Source organism: Exophiala xenobiotica (assembly GCF_000835505.1).
Source record: "Exophiala xenobiotica strain CBS 118157 unplaced genomic scaffold supercont1.3, whole genome shotgun sequence".
Taxonomy (NCBI): domain Eukaryota; kingdom Fungi; phylum Ascomycota; class Eurotiomycetes; order Chaetothyriales; family Herpotrichiellaceae; genus Exophiala; species Exophiala xenobiotica.
Window position 1 is genome coordinate 4,036,341 of NW_013562492.1, and position 17,455 is coordinate 4,053,795.

General features: G+C 51.7%; 3 protein-coding genes across 3 annotated transcripts; 1 reads left to right on the forward strand and 2 right to left on the reverse strand.

The window, feature by feature from the left end:
• Nucleotides 1-819: 819 nt before the first annotated feature.
• On the forward strand, nucleotides 820-10,272 carry PV05_05760 (uncharacterized protein; the record flags this gene model as incomplete). Its single annotated transcript, XM_013462299.1, has 4 exons — nucleotides 820-1,550; nucleotides 1,630-1,712; nucleotides 2,149-2,325; nucleotides 2,375-10,272. 4 exons carry the CDS (start codon nucleotides 820-822, stop codon nucleotides 10,270-10,272), a joined length of 8,889 nt encoding a protein of 2,962 aa, XP_013317753.1.
• Nucleotides 10,273-10,567: 295 nt separating this feature from the next.
• On the reverse strand, nucleotides 10,568-13,942 carry PV05_05761 (uncharacterized protein). Its single transcript, XM_013462300.1, has 2 exons — nucleotides 11,188-13,942; nucleotides 10,568-11,124 (listed from the first exon to the last, which is right to left on the reverse strand). The coding sequence occupies exons 1-2, from the start codon at nucleotides 13,788-13,790 to the stop codon at nucleotides 11,016-11,018; spliced, it is 2,712 nt and encodes a 903-aa protein (XP_013317754.1). The 5' UTR covers nucleotides 13,791-13,942; the 3' UTR covers nucleotides 10,568-11,015.
• Nucleotides 13,943-14,288: 346 nt separating this feature from the next.
• PV05_05762 (uncharacterized protein) lies at nucleotides 14,289-16,370 on the reverse strand (the record flags this gene model as incomplete). Its single annotated transcript, XM_013462301.1, has 1 exon — nucleotides 14,289-16,370. One exon carries the CDS (start codon nucleotides 16,368-16,370, stop codon nucleotides 14,298-14,300), a length of 2,073 nt encoding a protein of 690 aa, XP_013317755.1. The 3' UTR covers nucleotides 14,289-14,297.
• Nucleotides 16,371-17,455: the final 1,085 nt, after the last annotated feature.

A 17,455-nucleotide genomic window follows, 5' to 3' on the forward strand; every position in this document is an offset into this window, starting at 1 on the left:
CATACCTATGATAGCTATAAGAGAGACTAGCTTATAGGAAATCCTTATACCGCACAACCAGATCAAAAGCCTTGTCCCGTCGTCTTTGGACATACTCCGTCAAGCGGATTTCCACAGAGTGACATTACCTATGCACCGCTCTTTTACCCAAGATTATGACCCAGTCCAGCATGACTTCTCCCGGTTTCGGGGCTAACACTCGACATGAAGGCAAAACAAGGAAATTCAACGCTTGCGTAAACTGAGCAAAATACGACAAGACGGAATCGTTGTTCGTGTTCTGCGGATGTAACGGCCGCTTCTTCAACGCGGAGCGCAGATCCCGCAGCCGTGAGAAGGGCAGACGTTGATCAACAGGCTTCTCTAGACCGTACCGTTTTGGCCTGAACAGGCGGGCTTTGGATTCAATACGCTCATCATCCTTAGTTGGTTCGAGTTAATGCTAGAAAGATACCAGCCTCGCAGTATCTGTAGCCGGTCCGCGGCGTCCATATATTGCCAAGCCCAATATCCAGTTTGAGGAGAGGGATCATTCACCAGCCTTGATCGCGCACTCTGTTCTTAATCCAACCTCGTACCAGTACGCGTTGAGTCTGAAGCATTGCCTGAAGGGTACTCGCAGGGCAGTCATGATCGACCGAGATGCAAAACCCGGCATTGCGATCCTGTCAATTGGTGACATGGGTCTAGGTATTGCCAAGCTACTTGTCAGTCAGGGACATCGGGTTTCGACTTTTGCGGAAGATAGAAGGTCAGTCAGAACATGCAGGACACACTGGATTGGTATAGCCGTTATACCAACCGGTTCCCAATCCCCCGATGCACAACGCCCTGACCAGCGTGATACTGTGCAAAATTGACGAGTCAACGTCTAGTGACTGTACCAAGGACCGAGCTCGATCGAATGGAATAACACTGTTACCATCCATTGGTGATCTTGTAAAGCAGTCTGACTGCTTGCTATCAATTGTTCCTCCCCGCGATGCGTTGGCTACAGCGCAACGTGTCTTTGATGCGACACCCATTGACAAGAATGCAAGACGTCGGCCCCTTTACTACCTGGACTTGAATGCTATATCACCCGGGCTTGCAATGAAGGTGGAAAGCCTTTTTGCCAGTAATCCAAATATCATCCTTATCGACGGTGGCATCATAGGAGGCGTGCCGTATCCGAAGGAAGACTCGCCCACCGGTTGGAACTGCCCGTCACTGATCGTTTCGGGCCCGACACAGCTTCCTTACTCGAATCTCGTCGATCTCCTCAACATTGACCACATGGCCGAACATGTCGGCGCGGCATCTGGCCTGAAAATGCTGTTCGGTGCCACTACCAAAGGCTTTTACGCGCTTGCCATCCAACAATATGTGACCGCTGAGGCCTTGGGTATTCTACCGCAGCTACGAGCGTACATGAAAAGGTATAACGCTGACACAATGGCCATTGCCGACAAAGGTGTGGTGAGCATGCCGCCCAAGGCATACCGCTGGGTAAATGAGATGCAGCAGATTGGGTTGACGATGCAGGAGAATGGCGGGTTTAGCAAAGATCTGTAAGTTCAAACACTTCCTGCGAATGATTTAAAAAGAGTAGATGCAGTGATCGTGAAGAGCTGACTTGGCGGGCGCTAGATTCGATGGTGTAGCCGAGGTATATCGTGTAGTTGCAGAGGACACTGACCTTGGGTTGGAGCAGCCTGGGCGACGGCAAAGAGGTACTACCGTAGATGACGTTGTAGCAGTGATGAGGGCCGGTATGGCTTCAAGAAAACACGATTGAGAATCAGCTTTGCGGACCGTCGAAAGGAGAGCTTGTACATTCTGCTTCGACAAGGTTGTCTAGTGTCTGCCGGACACTGATTTCGTCTCGATTGGGGAAGTTGCAGAGAAAGTAACACGAAAAGGGAACTCGACTTTAGAATTGACAATGTTCACTTGGATCTTTGACCAGTCGGTGTATGTGCAAGTAGGAATGAGAGTGTCGCCAATTTGGGAGTTACATCACTGGTCACAGTCGAGTTCAGGGAAGAAGCAAAGGAGGCTCAGCCTCGCCGACTGACAAGGCTGCGTCAACTGTCGTGTCTTGGCACCCCGCCGAATCTCCAACTCCACTTGTCCAGAATTTTGGTCGCCCCGACTCATGACTTGCAGTGTCACGCCAACAACGTCCGCTGACGATATACTGGTCCAACACGTGGACGATGGGGGACAACTCGGAGTCCAGTCCTCCAGATGCATTGGAGTCCCAGGTTGCTGCTCTGAAAAGCAGCTCAACCAATTTGCGGACTGAAGCGTTGAGGAAACTGCTGCACGAGATACAAGGCTCCGGTGCGTTGCCTGCGATCCCAGAAACGGAATGCTAGCTAACATCAAACAGATGATCAGCCCATATCCCCCGATGCATTGAAACTTCTGCCTGCCCTTCTCGCAACATACCCTCGTTACGCCGACAGAAAATCCCGTCGTGCGGTGCAATCCTGCCTGCGAGCGTTCCTCCGGATCCCTACGTCGGCTGACAGCACATATCCCGCCATCACCAAATTCTTGCTGCAAGAGAGTCAAAAGCCTGTAATTGCCTCCACAAATGCCTTTGTCTTACTCGAGTGGTGTTGCATTGCCCAGCAAGAGAGTCCATATAACGAGAAATCCTTTGAGTCGTGCTTTGGAAAGATATGTCTGGCTGCGGCTCGATTTTTGGATAAATGCGAGGACGGGACTGTTCGTGGTGGAGTCCAACACTCCGCAGTGACAATTGCAAGGAGAGGATTGCGTGATGTGTTCAAGACGGAACAGTTTGGGCCAAAGGCTCTGGAGCTTGCTCTCAAGGACGTTGCGCTTTCGCCCGACGCGCACGCAAGCTATGCTCCATACGTTGGCATCATCGCAGGCGTGAGTTCCCGCATACCGGAGCGGCAAGAGCAGCTCCAGGCGTCGCGAAAGCAAGTCCTGGACTTTTATGTCAAGTCTATCATTGGCGCCAAGACTACTGTACCTGCTCACCAGGCTTTGGGCCTCGAAGACTTCTTCTCCGACTATGTCACCGCGAACGATGTGGGGGAGACCGTGGTGCCGGCTATCGAGAAGGCTATCCTTCGCTCTCCAGAGACCATTCTCCAGGGTCCCATTGAAGCGCTCGCTTCGTGTTTACCCAAAAATTTGGATATCTCGGAGCTCGTCTCTTCGAAACTGGTAAAGCCGCTTCTCTCAGCGTTGAATTCTACCAATGCCACTATTCGTGAAGGGGCGGGTAGAGCTCTCCTGGCTCTCGTTCAAAGGGGTGGGGATACTGATGCTCTCTACAAGACAGCTGGGGAGCTTGCATCTGCACTGAAATCATCAAAAGCCGCGAGCTTTGAAATGCGTGGTATCATTGCTGACGTCTTTGCAATTATAACTCCAGGGATGAAAACCTCAACTGTCATTGCCCAGGCTATCGTCGCAGCTGGGTCAAAGGAGGCAAATGAAGGTGCGCTAAGAAAAGAGCTTGCAGCTGTAGCGCCTCATCTCCGGGCCATTCTGTCATCATCAGCAATGGACAAATCTCTCTCAGACTCCATTCTGAAAGGTTGCTCCGACAAGCGTCTCAACTTCCGAAAGCTGTGGATTTTGTGTCTGGCCAGCGTACTCAAGGAGCTGCAGAATACCCCTTCAGAGACCAGTTCACGGGATTTTGTCCGTTCAGCGTTGAAAATTTTGAAAGACGTCCATGACGAGATTACACCCAATCCCTTGCCTGCTACTCAGAATGGCTACGTTGCTGCAGCGTTCGGTCTTCCTGCACTTTTGGATGCGCCGGTCTTGAACACGGAAGAGTACGGGTCGAAAGCCTACCATCAGCTGAGGGGCCAGTTACTCACTACTCAGCCGAAAGTCTCGTTCTTGCTGAATCCGAAAGTTTACACGAGGATTTCATCAATCGAAGATAATCACTGGGCACTTTATGCACTTGTTGCGGTAGCGACTGAGCTGGAAAGCGCCTCTATGGAAGCAAAGACAGCTTGGGCTAAGGCAATACTACATTTGATGCTGACACCGGAGGTCGACTCGAATGTGCGCAAAGAGACTGGAGCAGCGCTATCACGGGTGTACCTGGACAAACCCGCCTCTGTTGGCCAGAGCATAGTCCTGGGCATCTGGGATGTACTCAGATCCCGTGCTTTGGAATTCAACATCAATTCCGCGGATGCCATACCGCTGAGCGATAATCGAATGCTTCAGGCTATAAAAATCATCTCCCCCACCAAGGACAAGCTGACAGACAAGAATATCCCGCACGCCACCTTGGAGAAGCAATCTATATCGACGATTGTATTACTCCGCCCAGAGTTGATCGCAAAAGCAGACTGGATTGCGACCTGTCTTGCCACGGGTGTGGATCCTGGCCAGCTGGCTGAAAAGTATAGGGATGCTCTGTTCTCAGAAATCCTTTCGCACTTCGAGAATGATAAGTTTGCCCCTCTAAACGTCTTTGAAACTGCCGCTTGCAACGCTGCAGCCACGTTGGCTTTCGTCGCTCCGGACACATTTACGCCAGCGCTCATTCGTCAATTCCGAAGAGACCTCGATATCACACTGCTGGAAGGCACAGGGCCCACTGAAGCACTCATTGCTCGATCCCCAGAAGGAACGTTAGTAGTGGATGTGCTCGGCCAGCAATCGAATGGTGTCCTGGATCAGAAGAATCAAAAGGACTACGATGTTCTGCAATGGGAAGAGGAAATTCGCTCTCAGTTGGCGAAAAAGAAAGGCGCTCCGCCGAAGAAGCTGACCTCGGACCAACAAGCTAAAGTTGATGCCCAGCTTGCCCATGAGAAAGCAGTACGATCGAAGTTGAGGTCGATCTCATGCATGATGAGACGAGGTGCTAAACTCATCGACGGCCTGGCTCGTGGTCCACCAACAGATGCACGACTATGGATGTCGTCAGCCATAACCGCCATGATAGGTGCATTTGAAGCAGGAGTGTCGCTTATTGTCGATGACGAGCTCGTTTCCGCTTACCTCGCTTGCTCCGCCAAAGTTTCAGACCGCCTGGGGACGTTGCGGCCCTTCATCGGCGTAGCCACTCTACGTTCTTTGCGAAGCGCCAACGTCCCTGAGCCCTTATGCGTGGAGCCTCTGGCCGAACTAGGTACGAGAGTGCTGTACAGGCTCAGGTTTGCGGCTGAGCAACGCCCCTTCGATACAGCCAGTACTGCTTACGCTTTGCCACTTATCTTTCAGGTCCTGGAGAATGGGCGAGTCGGTGAAATTACGGGAGACGATGCTGATGCTCAGGTTCTCCTTGCGTTGGAATGTTTGTCTTTTCAGATGGGGTCTGGCGCGGATGAGCAGCTTCCCAGAGCCGACATATTGCGCCACCTGATCAGTGCGATGCAGAAATATACGCAGCACTATCGAGTCATCAAAGATTGCCTGTTCGACTTCTGTCGATCGATTTCTGAGAATCTGACTGAGGAAGAAAGAGATATTCTTTTATCATCAGTCACACTTCCCCAGTCGGCGGTCCGCTCTGCCGTGCTCCAAGCAGTTCAATCCGAGATCGACTTGTCCGAAATTGACTTCTCGGTCCATGTCTGGGTTGCCTGTCAAGATGAAGAAGATGAGAACGCTGACACTGCTCTGGCCATATGGCAGGAACACGATTTCAGTGTGACTGACGACCTGATTGACCAAATACCTTCTTTCCTGTTCTCAACCGCACGATCAACACGACTTGCCGCGTCGAAAGCTCTTGCACAAGCACTTCTTCAAACACCTTCTAAGACAGACCCGATAATAGCTGGCCTCGAAGAGTCCTACCGTACCGAAGCGCAACCGCTAGTCCCTAAGCGTGATAAATTTGGTATTGTGCAACGAAGAGACTTGATTGATCAATGGGAGAAACGAAGTGGCATTGCCCTCGCTTTCAGAGAGCTCGCCACAGTACTCAGTCAGGATGCAATTATCCCCTTCATGAACTTCCTAGTTTCAGAAGGGGCGCTTTCCGATCGCAATTCTGGTGTGCGTTCTGAAATGGTGGATGCCGGCACTGCTCTAGTAGCCGCACGTGGAAAGGACTGCTTGGAACCTCTCATGGGGATTTTCGAGAGAGTTTTGCAGGGTCCTGACAAAGCAACGCAAGAAGCTGATTGGGTCCATGAGGCTGTCATTGTCCTCTACGGCTCGCTCGCGCAGCATCTGCCTGATGGGGACAAACGAACACAAAATGTCATACAGAAGCTGCTCGACACCCTCAGCACGCCATCAGAACCTGTGCAGTACGCTGTGGCTAATTGTCTGCCGCCCTTGCTCCGGCCACAGACCGTGGATGCCGCGCCTTACATATCGTCAATGCTCGACCAGCTATTCAACTCTAAGCAATACGCTGCGCGCAGAGGAGCAGCTTACGGTCTAGCCGGCATTGTGAAGGGCAAAGGTGTAGCAGCTCTACGCCATCATCGGGTAATGTCGGCACTGCGGAGCGCTACAGAAAACAAAAAGAGCCCAGAGCAGCGGCAAGGTGCCATGATGGCCTACGAGCTTTTATCACTCCTGCTTGGTCGCACTTTCGAGCCATACGTGATCGAAGTGTTACCTCAATTGTTGACGTGCTTCGGAGACCCTGTGGCGTCGGTCCGTGAAGCTACCCTGGACACAGCTAAAACATGCTTCGCAAGTTTGAGTTCTTTCGGTGTCCGCCGTGTGCTTCCTCCATTGCTGGAAGGTCTGGATGAGACACAATGGCGAAGCAAGAAAGGAGCATGCGATCTCCTTGGTGCAATGGCTTACCTGGATCCACAACAATTGGCCACAAGCTTGCCAGAAATCATTCCGCCCTTGACGGCCGTATTGACAGACAGCCACAAAGAAGTGCGAGCCGCAGCGAACAGCAGTCTAAAGAGGTTTGGAGAGGTCATTACCAATCCTGAGGTTAAGAGCCTCGTCGATGTGTTACTCAAAGCTCTCAGCGATCCGACCAAGTATACAGAGGAGGCTCTGGATGGCCTTATCAAGGTCTCCTTCATCCACTACATCGATGCGCCGTCGTTGGCTCTTGTTGTGAGGATTCTGGAACGAGGTCTCAATGACCGTTCTGCAACAAAACGAAAAGCCGCCCAGATTATTGGCAGTCTTGCCCATCTCACGGAGAAACGTGATATTGTCACGCATCTCCCAGTGCTAGTTACTGGCCTACGCCTCGCCTCTGTTGATCCCGTACCAGCGACCCGGGCTACTGGCTCGAAAGCACTTGGTAGTTTGGTTGAGAAACTGGGTGAAGATTCCTTCCCTGATCTCATACCTAGTCTCATGTCGTCCCTCCGCACTGATACTGGCGCAAGTGATCGTCTTGGGTCTGCTCAGGCTCTCAGCGAGGTTCTTGCCGGTCTTGGAACCGCTCGATTGGAAGAGACTCTACCAACAATCTTACAGAACGTTGCAAGCACCAGGGCGACAGTCCGAGAAGGATTCATGACACTGTTCATTTTCTTGCCCGCCTGTTTTGGCAACAGTTTCGCCAATTATCTCGCCCAGATCATTCCTTCAATTCTTGCTGGCTTGGCCGACGAGGTTGAAGCTATCCGTGAGACTGCTCTCAGAGCCGGCAGGTTGCTTGTCAAAAACTTTGCGAGCAAATCCATCGACCTGCTTCTTCCAGAGCTGCAACGAGGCTTGGCCGATGATAGCTACCGCATTCGTCTCAGCTCGGTCGAGTTGGTTGGTGATCTCCTCTTCAACCTCACAGGCATTACCGGCCAGACAGACGCAGAAGAAGAAGGCGAGAAAGCTACACAAGCTGGGCAGTCTCTGCTCGAAGTTCTGGGAGAAGAACGACGAAACAGAGTACTCTCTTCTCTGTATATCTGTCGCTGCGATACTTCTGGTCAAGTCCGCGCAGCTGCTATTGCTGTATGGAAGGCACTTGTGGCTACCCCTAGAACTTTGCGTGAGTTGGTGCCTACACTCAGTCAGATGATCATTGCCCGGCTCGCTTCTTCCAACATGGAGCACAAAGTCATCGCAGCAAATGCTCTTGGCGAGGTCATTCGCAAGGCTGGCGAAGGTGTATTCGCTTCGTTGTTGCCGTCGCTTGAAGAGGGTCTACAAACAGCAACAGACTCCGACAAGAGACAAGGTATCTGCATTGCGCTGCGCGAGATCGTCAATGCCGCTGCACCAGAGTCTTTGGAGGAGCATGAGAAGAAATTGATCGCCATCGTCAGATTAGCTCTGACAGATTCTGATCCAGAAGTCCGGGAGGCTGCTGCAGAATCATTTGACTCACTGCAACAGACATTCGGCAAGCGAGCAGTCGACCAGGTCCTGCCACATCTACTCAACCTGCTGCGCAGCGAAGCTGAAGCCGAAAATGCTCTCTCGGCCTTGCTCACACTACTCACAGAAACCACGAGAGCTAATGTGATCCTACCCAACTTGATTCCAACACTCTTGACCAATCCTATCACAGCATTCAATGCGCGGGCGATCGCCTCCTTAGCCAAGGTCGGTAGTGCTAGCATGACTCGCAGATTGCCTGCAATCTTGAACAATTTGGCCGACAACATCGTCAACTGCAAAGATGAAGAACTGCTAGGAGAATTGAATGAAGCATTCGATGCAGTCTTGTCTTCCGTAGACGAATATGACGGTCTCAATACTGCCATGAGCGTGATGCTAGCTATGATCAAGCACGATGATCATCGGAGACGAGCAGTGGCTGCCAACCATCTCGCCGCATTTTTTGCGAATCCAACGGTCGACTACTCTCGATACAACCAAGACCTCATCCGCGTGCTACTCATCTCTTTCGGCGATCGAGACCCAGCAGTCGTCAAAGCAGCCTGGTCCGCCCTCAGTCAACTGCAGTCCCACCTCCGGAAAGAAGAGATGGAGACACTTGTCGGCTCAACACGCCAGGTCTTGCAACAGGCCGGAACAGCAGGATCTATCTTACCTGGATTTGCACTTCCCAAGGGCATCCTACCTGTTCTTCAGATCTTCTTGCAAGGCTTGATGAATGGCACTACCGAGCAAAGAGTCCAATCCGCTATGGGCATTTCCGACATCATCGACCGAAGCGGTCCAGATTCTTTGAAGCCTTTCGTAACACAAATCACTGGCCCGCTTATTCGTGTCGTAGGCGAGCGATCTATGGACGTCAAATGCGCCATCCTGTCCACTCTGAACCAGTTACTCGAGAAGGTCCCGACGTTCCTGCGTCCTTTCCTCCCCCAATTGCAGAGAACTTTCACCAAGTCCATCGCCGACCCAACAAGCGATCTACTCCGCATGCGTGCGACGAAAGCGCTCAGCACACTCATCACACTGACTCCACGAGTCGACCCTTTGATCGCCGAACTCGTTACAGGCGCAAAGACCCCCGACGTCGGTGTGCGCAACGCAATGCTCAAAGCCCTACAAGAGGTTGTCAGCAAAGTCGGTTCGAACATGAGCGACGCCTCTCGCGAGTCGATCCTCGGCCTGATGGACACCCAGCTCGAGGGCCAAGACGACAATATGATGGTAACCAACGCGCGGCTGCTGGGCGCCATGATCAAAGTTCTCCCACCAGAGAAGGCAGCATCGCTTATCAAAAGTCGTGTCCTCGTCCAGCCGTCCACCAATTCGTCGATCCTCGCACTGAACGCTGTCCTTTTGGAGAGCGCATCAACCTTGTTGTCTAGCTATGCGGAAGAGATTAGGGCGGTCCTCGTCACTGGGCTCACTGGAAAGAACATTTTCGTCCAACAGAACTCAGTACTGGCCTTGGGCAAGTACCTCCTCTCCGACTCCACCGCTTCCGACGAAGAAGCATGCCAGCCGCTCATCGAAGCACTCGCGTCAGTCATCACGCCTGGCGGAGACATTGACTCGCGCCGCCTCGCGCTCGTAGTGGTACGCACCGTCGCAAGGCACCATCCCGACGAAACGCGCGTGTTCCTGTCCATTCTTGTCTTGCCTATCTTCGCGTGCGTCCGCGACCCGGTCATCCCGGTCAAACTCGCAGCCGAAGCGGCGTTCCTCGAACTCTTTGGCGTCGTCGACGAGGAGTCCGCCGTCTGGGAGAAGTACATGGCCGGACCGGGCAAAGCACTCTCACCAGGCCAAGCGCGCCCAATGAGCGACTACTTCAAACGTGTGGCGTTGAGACTGGGTGCACAGGCACGTGAGAGGCGTGAGGCCGAAGGTGGCGCCGGTGGTCTTGGGTTGAGCTCGGATGAGCAAGAGGATGAACGGGAGGTGTGGAGCGTGGGAAGGGTCGATCTAGGCGAGGGCGGGGTTGAGGAGGACTGATTATGTATGGGCATTTTTGAGCCTCGCACTCCAGAAAGGACTGCTCCGAAAGAGACTGGAGACAAAACATCGATGAAGCCATATAGGTATCAGAGCAGGAGACGGTGAAAACGACGAGCCATCCTGAATGGGCTGCAGCGTCGGAAACATGACACCATGGCATTATTGACAATTGCGAATGGTGAGAAGGAGCAGGCTGTATAGCACAAAGGCAATGCATAGCATAGCTCCGGTCATGACGACAACTTGAAGCACTTGGAAATCTGGGTATGAAGCATAAAAACAACGTAGAGGATTTTAAAAGAAAAGTAGCGATTCTCTCATATTTTGCCACCGCGCCTTGCGAGTCTATTTACTCAATGCGCCGCCATAATGCATTCATGCAAATAGTGCTACCCGCTTGCCTCAATATGCAAGCAAACAGTAGTCAGGTACAAGAGGTAAATATATACACAGAAGAGGCATTCCAGCTAGCCTCCCATAACATCACCCCGGCCCAGGAGGCAAGGCTGATGATGGCTCATGGAGATTGGTCAGTATTTGGACGGAGCCATTCTTCAGAGGAAAGCAGAGCACGCGTGGCTCGATGGGAGATGGAAAAGAAGTTGCAGGATCCATCATATTCAATGGCGCCGCTGCCATTCGGAGACTTAAAAGCTAGCGATGGTGCACAGAAACGTCTCTCCAAAAGGGCAATCACCGCGGCGCATCAACCAAAGTCGTCCGGAAGTGTGGCGCTGTGCTTAGAACATGCGCGAATCAGGCCCGTCAATACGCTTGAACGCAGGCGCCGGAGATCCAGGTAGAGGCTCGTCCGCAGAAGGTCCTTCTTGCTCAGTCGGGGGTGGGGGCCTGGAAACCAGCAGGTCAGCACACGACTTCCTCAGACATAGGATATTTCAGGGAAACACTTACGGCGCACTCTTTCCCTGCGAATTGTTAAAGTACTTGTGGAAATCGCCTGGATCCTCAAATGGTCTGGCGCCCAATATTCTGACCAGGTCATCTCGCACGAGCATCTCCTTCTTCAACAATTCCTCAGCAACGGCTTTCAGCTGATCCTTCTTTTCCAGCAGCAGATCCTTGCATTGCTTGTACGCGTCATCAACAATGCGTCGGACTTCCAGGTCGATTTGGCGTGCCGTCTCTTCCGAGAAAGGCTTGTGCAATCTCTGCTCGTCGTCTTTGTAGTGTATATATCCGATCTTGGAGGACATTCCCCACTCTGTAACCATGGCAGTAGCCATACGCGTGACTTTATTGAAATCGTCGGACGCACCACTGGTGACGGTATCGAACCAGATCTCCTCGCTGACTCGGCCACCGAGAGTCATAGCCATGCGGTCCATGAGTTGCTTGACGCTCATCAAGTATACATCATTACCACCGGCAGGCAGGTATTGTGCATATCCCAATGCACCTTGTCCACGCGGGATGATCGAAACTTTGAGCAAAGGATCGGCGTACTTGAAAAACCAGCCACAAATGGCGTGGCCGGCTTCGTGGTAAGCAACTGTCTTCTTCTCCTCTGGTGAGAGCACGAGCGATTTTTTCTCAAGACCGCCAATGACACGTTCAATGGCTTGTTCGAAGTGTTCCATTTCAACCGAAGGCGCATTTGCGCGAGCAGCGATCAACGCGGCCTCATTGACACAGTTGGCAATGTCGGCACCAGAGAAACCAGGTGTCAGAGCAGACAAACGGCCGGTCAAATACTCCATGTCGACTTTTGTCACGATCTTCTTGAGATGTACCAGGAAGATCTGCTTGCGTCCGTCCATGGTAGGTCGGTCAATGGAGATATGTCTGTCAAAACGGCCAGGACGCATTAGTGCCTTGTCCAAAACATCAGGTCTGTTGGTACCGGCCAGGACAACGACTTGTTCTGAAGTGTTGAAACCGTCCATTTCCGTCAAGATCTGATTGAGGGTTGACTCTCGCTCATCGTTGCCACCACCAAAGTTTTGTTTCGCTCTCGATTTGCCGATGGCGTCGATTTCATCGATGAAGATGATACAGGGTGCATTTTTTCTCGCATTCGCAAACAGATCCCGTACTCTCGACGGACCAACACCGACAAACATTTCCACGAATTCAGAGCCGGACACCGAGTAGAAAGGGACACCAGACTCGCCAGCTGTTGCCTTGGCCAGAAGTGTTTTACCAGTACCTGGAGGACCAGACAAGATTGCGCCTCGAGGAATTTTGGCGCCTAGTTTCTGGTACTTGGACGGATCTTTTAAGAAGGAAACGAATTCCATGATTTCCAACTTCGCTTCATCCATGCCGGCAACATCGGCGAACTTGGTCTTGACATCCGTCTCGTGGTTGAACCGTTTCGCTCTAGATTTGCCGATACCGAAGATGCCACTTTGACCACCACCTCCTGACGCCGCTCTTCTGGAGAGCCAGAACAAAGCTCCGATAAATAGTATGGTAGGTCCAAAAGAAAAGAGGGCGGCGCTCAGTGGCACTTCGTCAGAATATGCGACCGGAATTCTCTCGCTGCTCGGAATACCAAGCTCCTGATGTGCTTCGTCGAGTTTTCTCTCGAATGCTTCGACGGATCCGATATTGAAGTAATAGTAGAAATTGGGCCTGGTGGCGGGCGAATCAGGGTAAATGTTGGCCACCGCTGAACGGTGTAGTTCAACTCTGACACGGTTCCGATTGATGACCGTCAATTTATCAACAAGGCCCTTGTCAAAGAATGTCGTGCGGAATTCCTGCCATGTAATGTCCCTCGAATTTTCACCAGGATATAGACTGCGGTAGATGTAGTAGCTGAGGAAGGCTGCCATAACAGTTGTACCAGCATCGAGTCTAAGCTCATACATCTTCCCCTTCTGTTGTCCTCCTTGTTGCTTGCCCTTTTGCTTGCCGTCCTGGTTCTTGTTAGACTGCTCGAACAAAGGGGTTTCCTCGGGGGACTCGGTATTTGCGGACTGCGCCTTTGGTCCATATTTCTCGCGCACCTCTTCGGGGCTCATGCGGGATAGTTTGGTAAAGACCGACACAAGTCGGACTGTAGTCGCCAGGGAGATGTGATGTTTGGGATCCTTCCTTCGCGCTTCTAATACTTCTCGAAGCTCCTTTGGTACTCCACCCTTTTTCATAAGCTCGACAGCCTCGTCAATGGCCGCAGCTTGAGATTTCGGTAGACCCATTTTCATCATTTGTGCGAGGTCTTGGATTTGCTTGACTTCCTCCTCACTCAATTGGGTGAACTCTTGCTGACCCGTTTCTTTTGATTTCGACTCTTCATTTTGTGACTGGTTGGAGTCTTTCTCGGACTTGGAAGTATCCTTTTCATCTTTGCCCTTCTTTTCTGGGTCCTCCTGCGGCGGCTTCGGATCTCCAGGGTTCACGGTGGCATAGGATCTGGAGATCGGTTGCCGTAATCTGCTGGTATATCGTAATCTTGAGAACTGCGTTGTGCGGCGTTGTGCACAAAAAGCGCACTCGAAAGCGGCCTTCGAAGACCGCAGCAGCTGCGGCCTCAGTAGTCTGGTCGCCATTGCTGGCGAAGCGGCCGGTGGAGAGGACTCAGTGCGGAACTCGAGGTCTCTGGCAGACAAGAGAGGCGTAGGAAAGATGGCAGAGATAATGAGCCCGGAAGCAAGTGAGAGGTGTGGCGGCCAGAGATGTAGTTGACGCGGGCAGTATTTGCCTGCGTCGGCCGAATTCAATTCTCCAAGGGCGATTATGGATTATGTCAGTGTCATGACTTGAGCTTCATTCCGGTCTAATTGCTCCGCCGTATAGGCTACCTCGCTGCATAAAAACCAGAGCGAGATGCGATGGGCATAGAAGCTTGTGGCCTGATTCTGGAGCTCTTTACTCCGTACGATAACTATGCTTCTTCGTCCTGTCTCAATCAACCCATCTCGCTACAGGTTCTCTTTGCAAGCTGGACCAGGTTTACGACTCAAATTCCGATCCTGGCCTGGTTACAACTTTCATTTCCCATGGCAGTCCACCTCGTCCATATCGCACCGTCCAGGGCTGTTTCCTCTCCCGACTGGTCACATTCTTCTTCTTCCATACATGTCATGTCGATGCTTCCAGTCTTCCTCTGCCTTTGGCTTGATGGCTTCCTTGCTTGGTGGTCGGAATCTGGGGTCTCGTGCGATGCGACTGGGAGCATTGTAGAACCCGTCAGTCTCTTCCTCGAAGAAGCTCGTGCTCGAAGAAATGCTTGATAGAAGTCGACCTCTTTCGATGGCATACTCTGGAGCTGGTTTGTAGGTCCACACAGACGAAACCCCAGCTCCGGCCAGATCCTGAATCTCTGAATCGAATGTCTTTTGAGTAGTGAGATTGGCCCATATGTTGCCAACGGCACTGATTGCAGCGCTCTCAATCTCAACACTCGCAGCTTGGTCGTTAACAGTCGCATCACCAACGGACAAGCTTGACAATCGACAGTTGCGGTGCTCTTTGGCAATTTGCTCCACCAAAGTCCGAGCTGCCTGCTTATCTCGACTGTCGTCCTGCATCCAATGGCCAATATCCGCCTTCCTATCAGCGTGCGTACACAGCGACCCCGTTTTGGAAGGCACAGGGTTCTCCCTACCGGCGACATGCCTCATAGTCTTGTTCATCTTCAAGCGTTGAGCCTTGGCCACAGGCTTGAGTTCGAACCAGTCCGCTGTGCCAACATTGAACTCTTTCTGAAGGTCGTCGTCCTCTGGACTGATTGCATCCTCGAACTCAAATTCTTCCAGTGTTCTGGCCCGGGATGCCAGTAGCTCAAGACCAGGAGGAAGCCGTAAGATCGATGCAGGGCTAGAGTCTATTTGTCCGTCGATTGCAGAACCACTAGACTCTCGTTCCGATGTTGCCATGCTGCCTGTTGTCGAAATCGGGGTTGCAGCTTCACTCATTTTGAGGCGATGCAGGTCGGGATTACGTAGAACCGTCTTCCCTGTCTTTGCCAGTGCTTGCTGTTCTTCCACAAAACTCTGCATCTTGGTATTGCGGTCATACGGCTCTTCAACAAACGTGTCCATTGCATGACGTTGTTCATGATGCAGAGCGGCATTTGATGCTTCGTCAATTGCTGTGATGTGGTCAGGAAGCATTTCACAAGTGTCCGACTCGGTGAAGCGTCGGAAAAGCGCGGCTGTGGCTTGCGGAATTGTATTCGACATTTGTCCGTAGGTAGGGATGGAGCTGTCCGAGCCTGCGTGTTGCATAATCGGTCGTTGCAAATTGTTTTGAGCAAATTCACCCGTGTACTGATGCTGTCCCCATAGTGAAGGCATGTTCATATAGTGGTGGTATGGAGGGGGATACAGTATCGAACTACCACCCATGCTAGAGCTGTCCGATGAGGGTTGTGCTGGCCCGGGATGAGCAGAAGATGAGGCTGCGTACTCTCTGGATAAGAATTCAAGTTTGTTCTCTTGCTTGGTAGGACTGATGTCTGACGGGACCATGATATGGCGAATACGCTGTGGCGGGTTAAAAGCAGATATGGGAAATTGACCTAGTACAGGCATGCTTTGTAAGTATAACGGCCACGTAGTGTACATGGGATATGGGAACCCACTACTGCCAGTCATTCCAGATGCGTTGCTTGGGGAGCTTTGGACACTGACTACGGCATCTCGTTGAGATTGTCTGATGATAGAGTGCTGCTGAATCCTCTTGGGGGTCGGATTGACGATCACAGATGGTCGGTCGTTAGCCGCCACCATGGCTTTAGGTGCGGTAGGTATGGTCAATTTTGGCAGATTGATTCGGACCGGTTGGAGGTTTCGAGGACCTGTGGGGGTCTCATTCTTTGTCAGAGAAGCACTGCCAGGATCTACGCCTCCTGTTTGCCGTGTGGGAGTGGAAAGGGTTCCAGCGTCTTCCTCGGAATTTTCAGAATCGTATTCGACTGTGCTTTCCGGTGTATCCTCCAAGACCAATGGAATCCATGCTTTGGTGCCCTTGTTGCGGTTGAGGTGAGGGTTTTTGGTAAAGGCACTTAGCGAGATCGGAGCAGCTTTTGGAGGTAATTTCTGTTCCTCGGCTTCGCGAGAGGCTTGTCTTGCGGTAGCAGCCTTGAAGGCATGGTATTCCGCGGCACGGGCTCGAGCACCCAACATGTTTGGAAATGAGTGGACAAAGGGAAGTACCTGTTTCGGTTCAGAATTTGACTGGCGAGAAGAGAAATATGATTGCCAAACCTCGATCTGAAAGGGTTGTTTAGATTTCCAACATTTCCGTCTCTTTTGGGCAGGTTCCAATTTCTTAGTGGCCAAGGATAAAATCAGATATCATTAATGTGTCCGTAGCTGGCTGCGCGCTGGTGGAATTAGCAGATCGACTCGGTGGAAAGTGACCTTGTCACAGGGACGGCAGAAAGAAAGATTGTTTCAGAGCCTTAGAGTGCAACTCATCAAGAAGATGGAAAGTCAGTAGAAATCATGAGGCTCATACCGAGACATTTGACGAGGTTCGTAAGTTGGTTTGCGAACAGAACTGGGGTCAGAGAAGACGGGAGAGGGTGAGGCACAATAGATGAGATAAACAGTGAAAACTCGAGCCAAACACGAAGCAGCTGTACTCTCGACCTCATGCAGTACTAGTCGACCGATGCGATGAGAAGCTGGAAGGATCAGTAGTGAAAGGCATATGTTCTGGCAATCGAGATGGGAAGGTGAATTGAAGGAACATAACAGAGGCAACTGCCAGTTCATCGAGCACAACAACGAAAGTGCATTACTATACCAATACCACTCATCTTTCACACAATCATATCGACCTTCCATCTTCAAAGATCTTCTTCTTTCCATGACCACTCAAACTCCTCTGGCAAGGAATTCTTCTTGGGGCGGTGACGGACCTCTCCAGTCTTACAAAGCACATATCGCGACGTGCTTCGATTGCTCCCTCTTCGTCTGCTGGCAGATGCATCATTCCACTCCTTAATATTTTCTTGCTCACTGTACATTGCCTAGGCACAATTGCGTGATGTCCTCGTCGGAGGGCAGGGAGTGGGAATAAGAAAAGAAAGAAACTTGCGGAGATGGAAATCCTCGAGGAAAACTCTCCGATCGTGATCGCCATTGCCATCGTCGTCGCGACGCCACTCTGCGGGTACAAGGCGTCTTACTACATCAACCCACGAAACTCTGCTCCAGACCCATCAATAATTCGCATTAGAGACTGGACACTGTGCATCTCGCTC

What these genes read in the sequence shown, in the direction of transcription:
- PV05_05761 (XM_013462300.1), bottom strand. Translation starts at nt 13,790, where the DNA reads ATGGCGACCAGACTACTGAGGCCGCAGCTGCTGCGGTCTTCGAAGGCC. An exon ending in TCGCAGGGAAAGAGTGCGCC is followed by an intron (nt 11,125 to 11,187) that starts GTAAGTGTTTCC and finishes GCTGGTTTCCAG; the next exon opens with GCCCCCACCCCCGACTGAGC.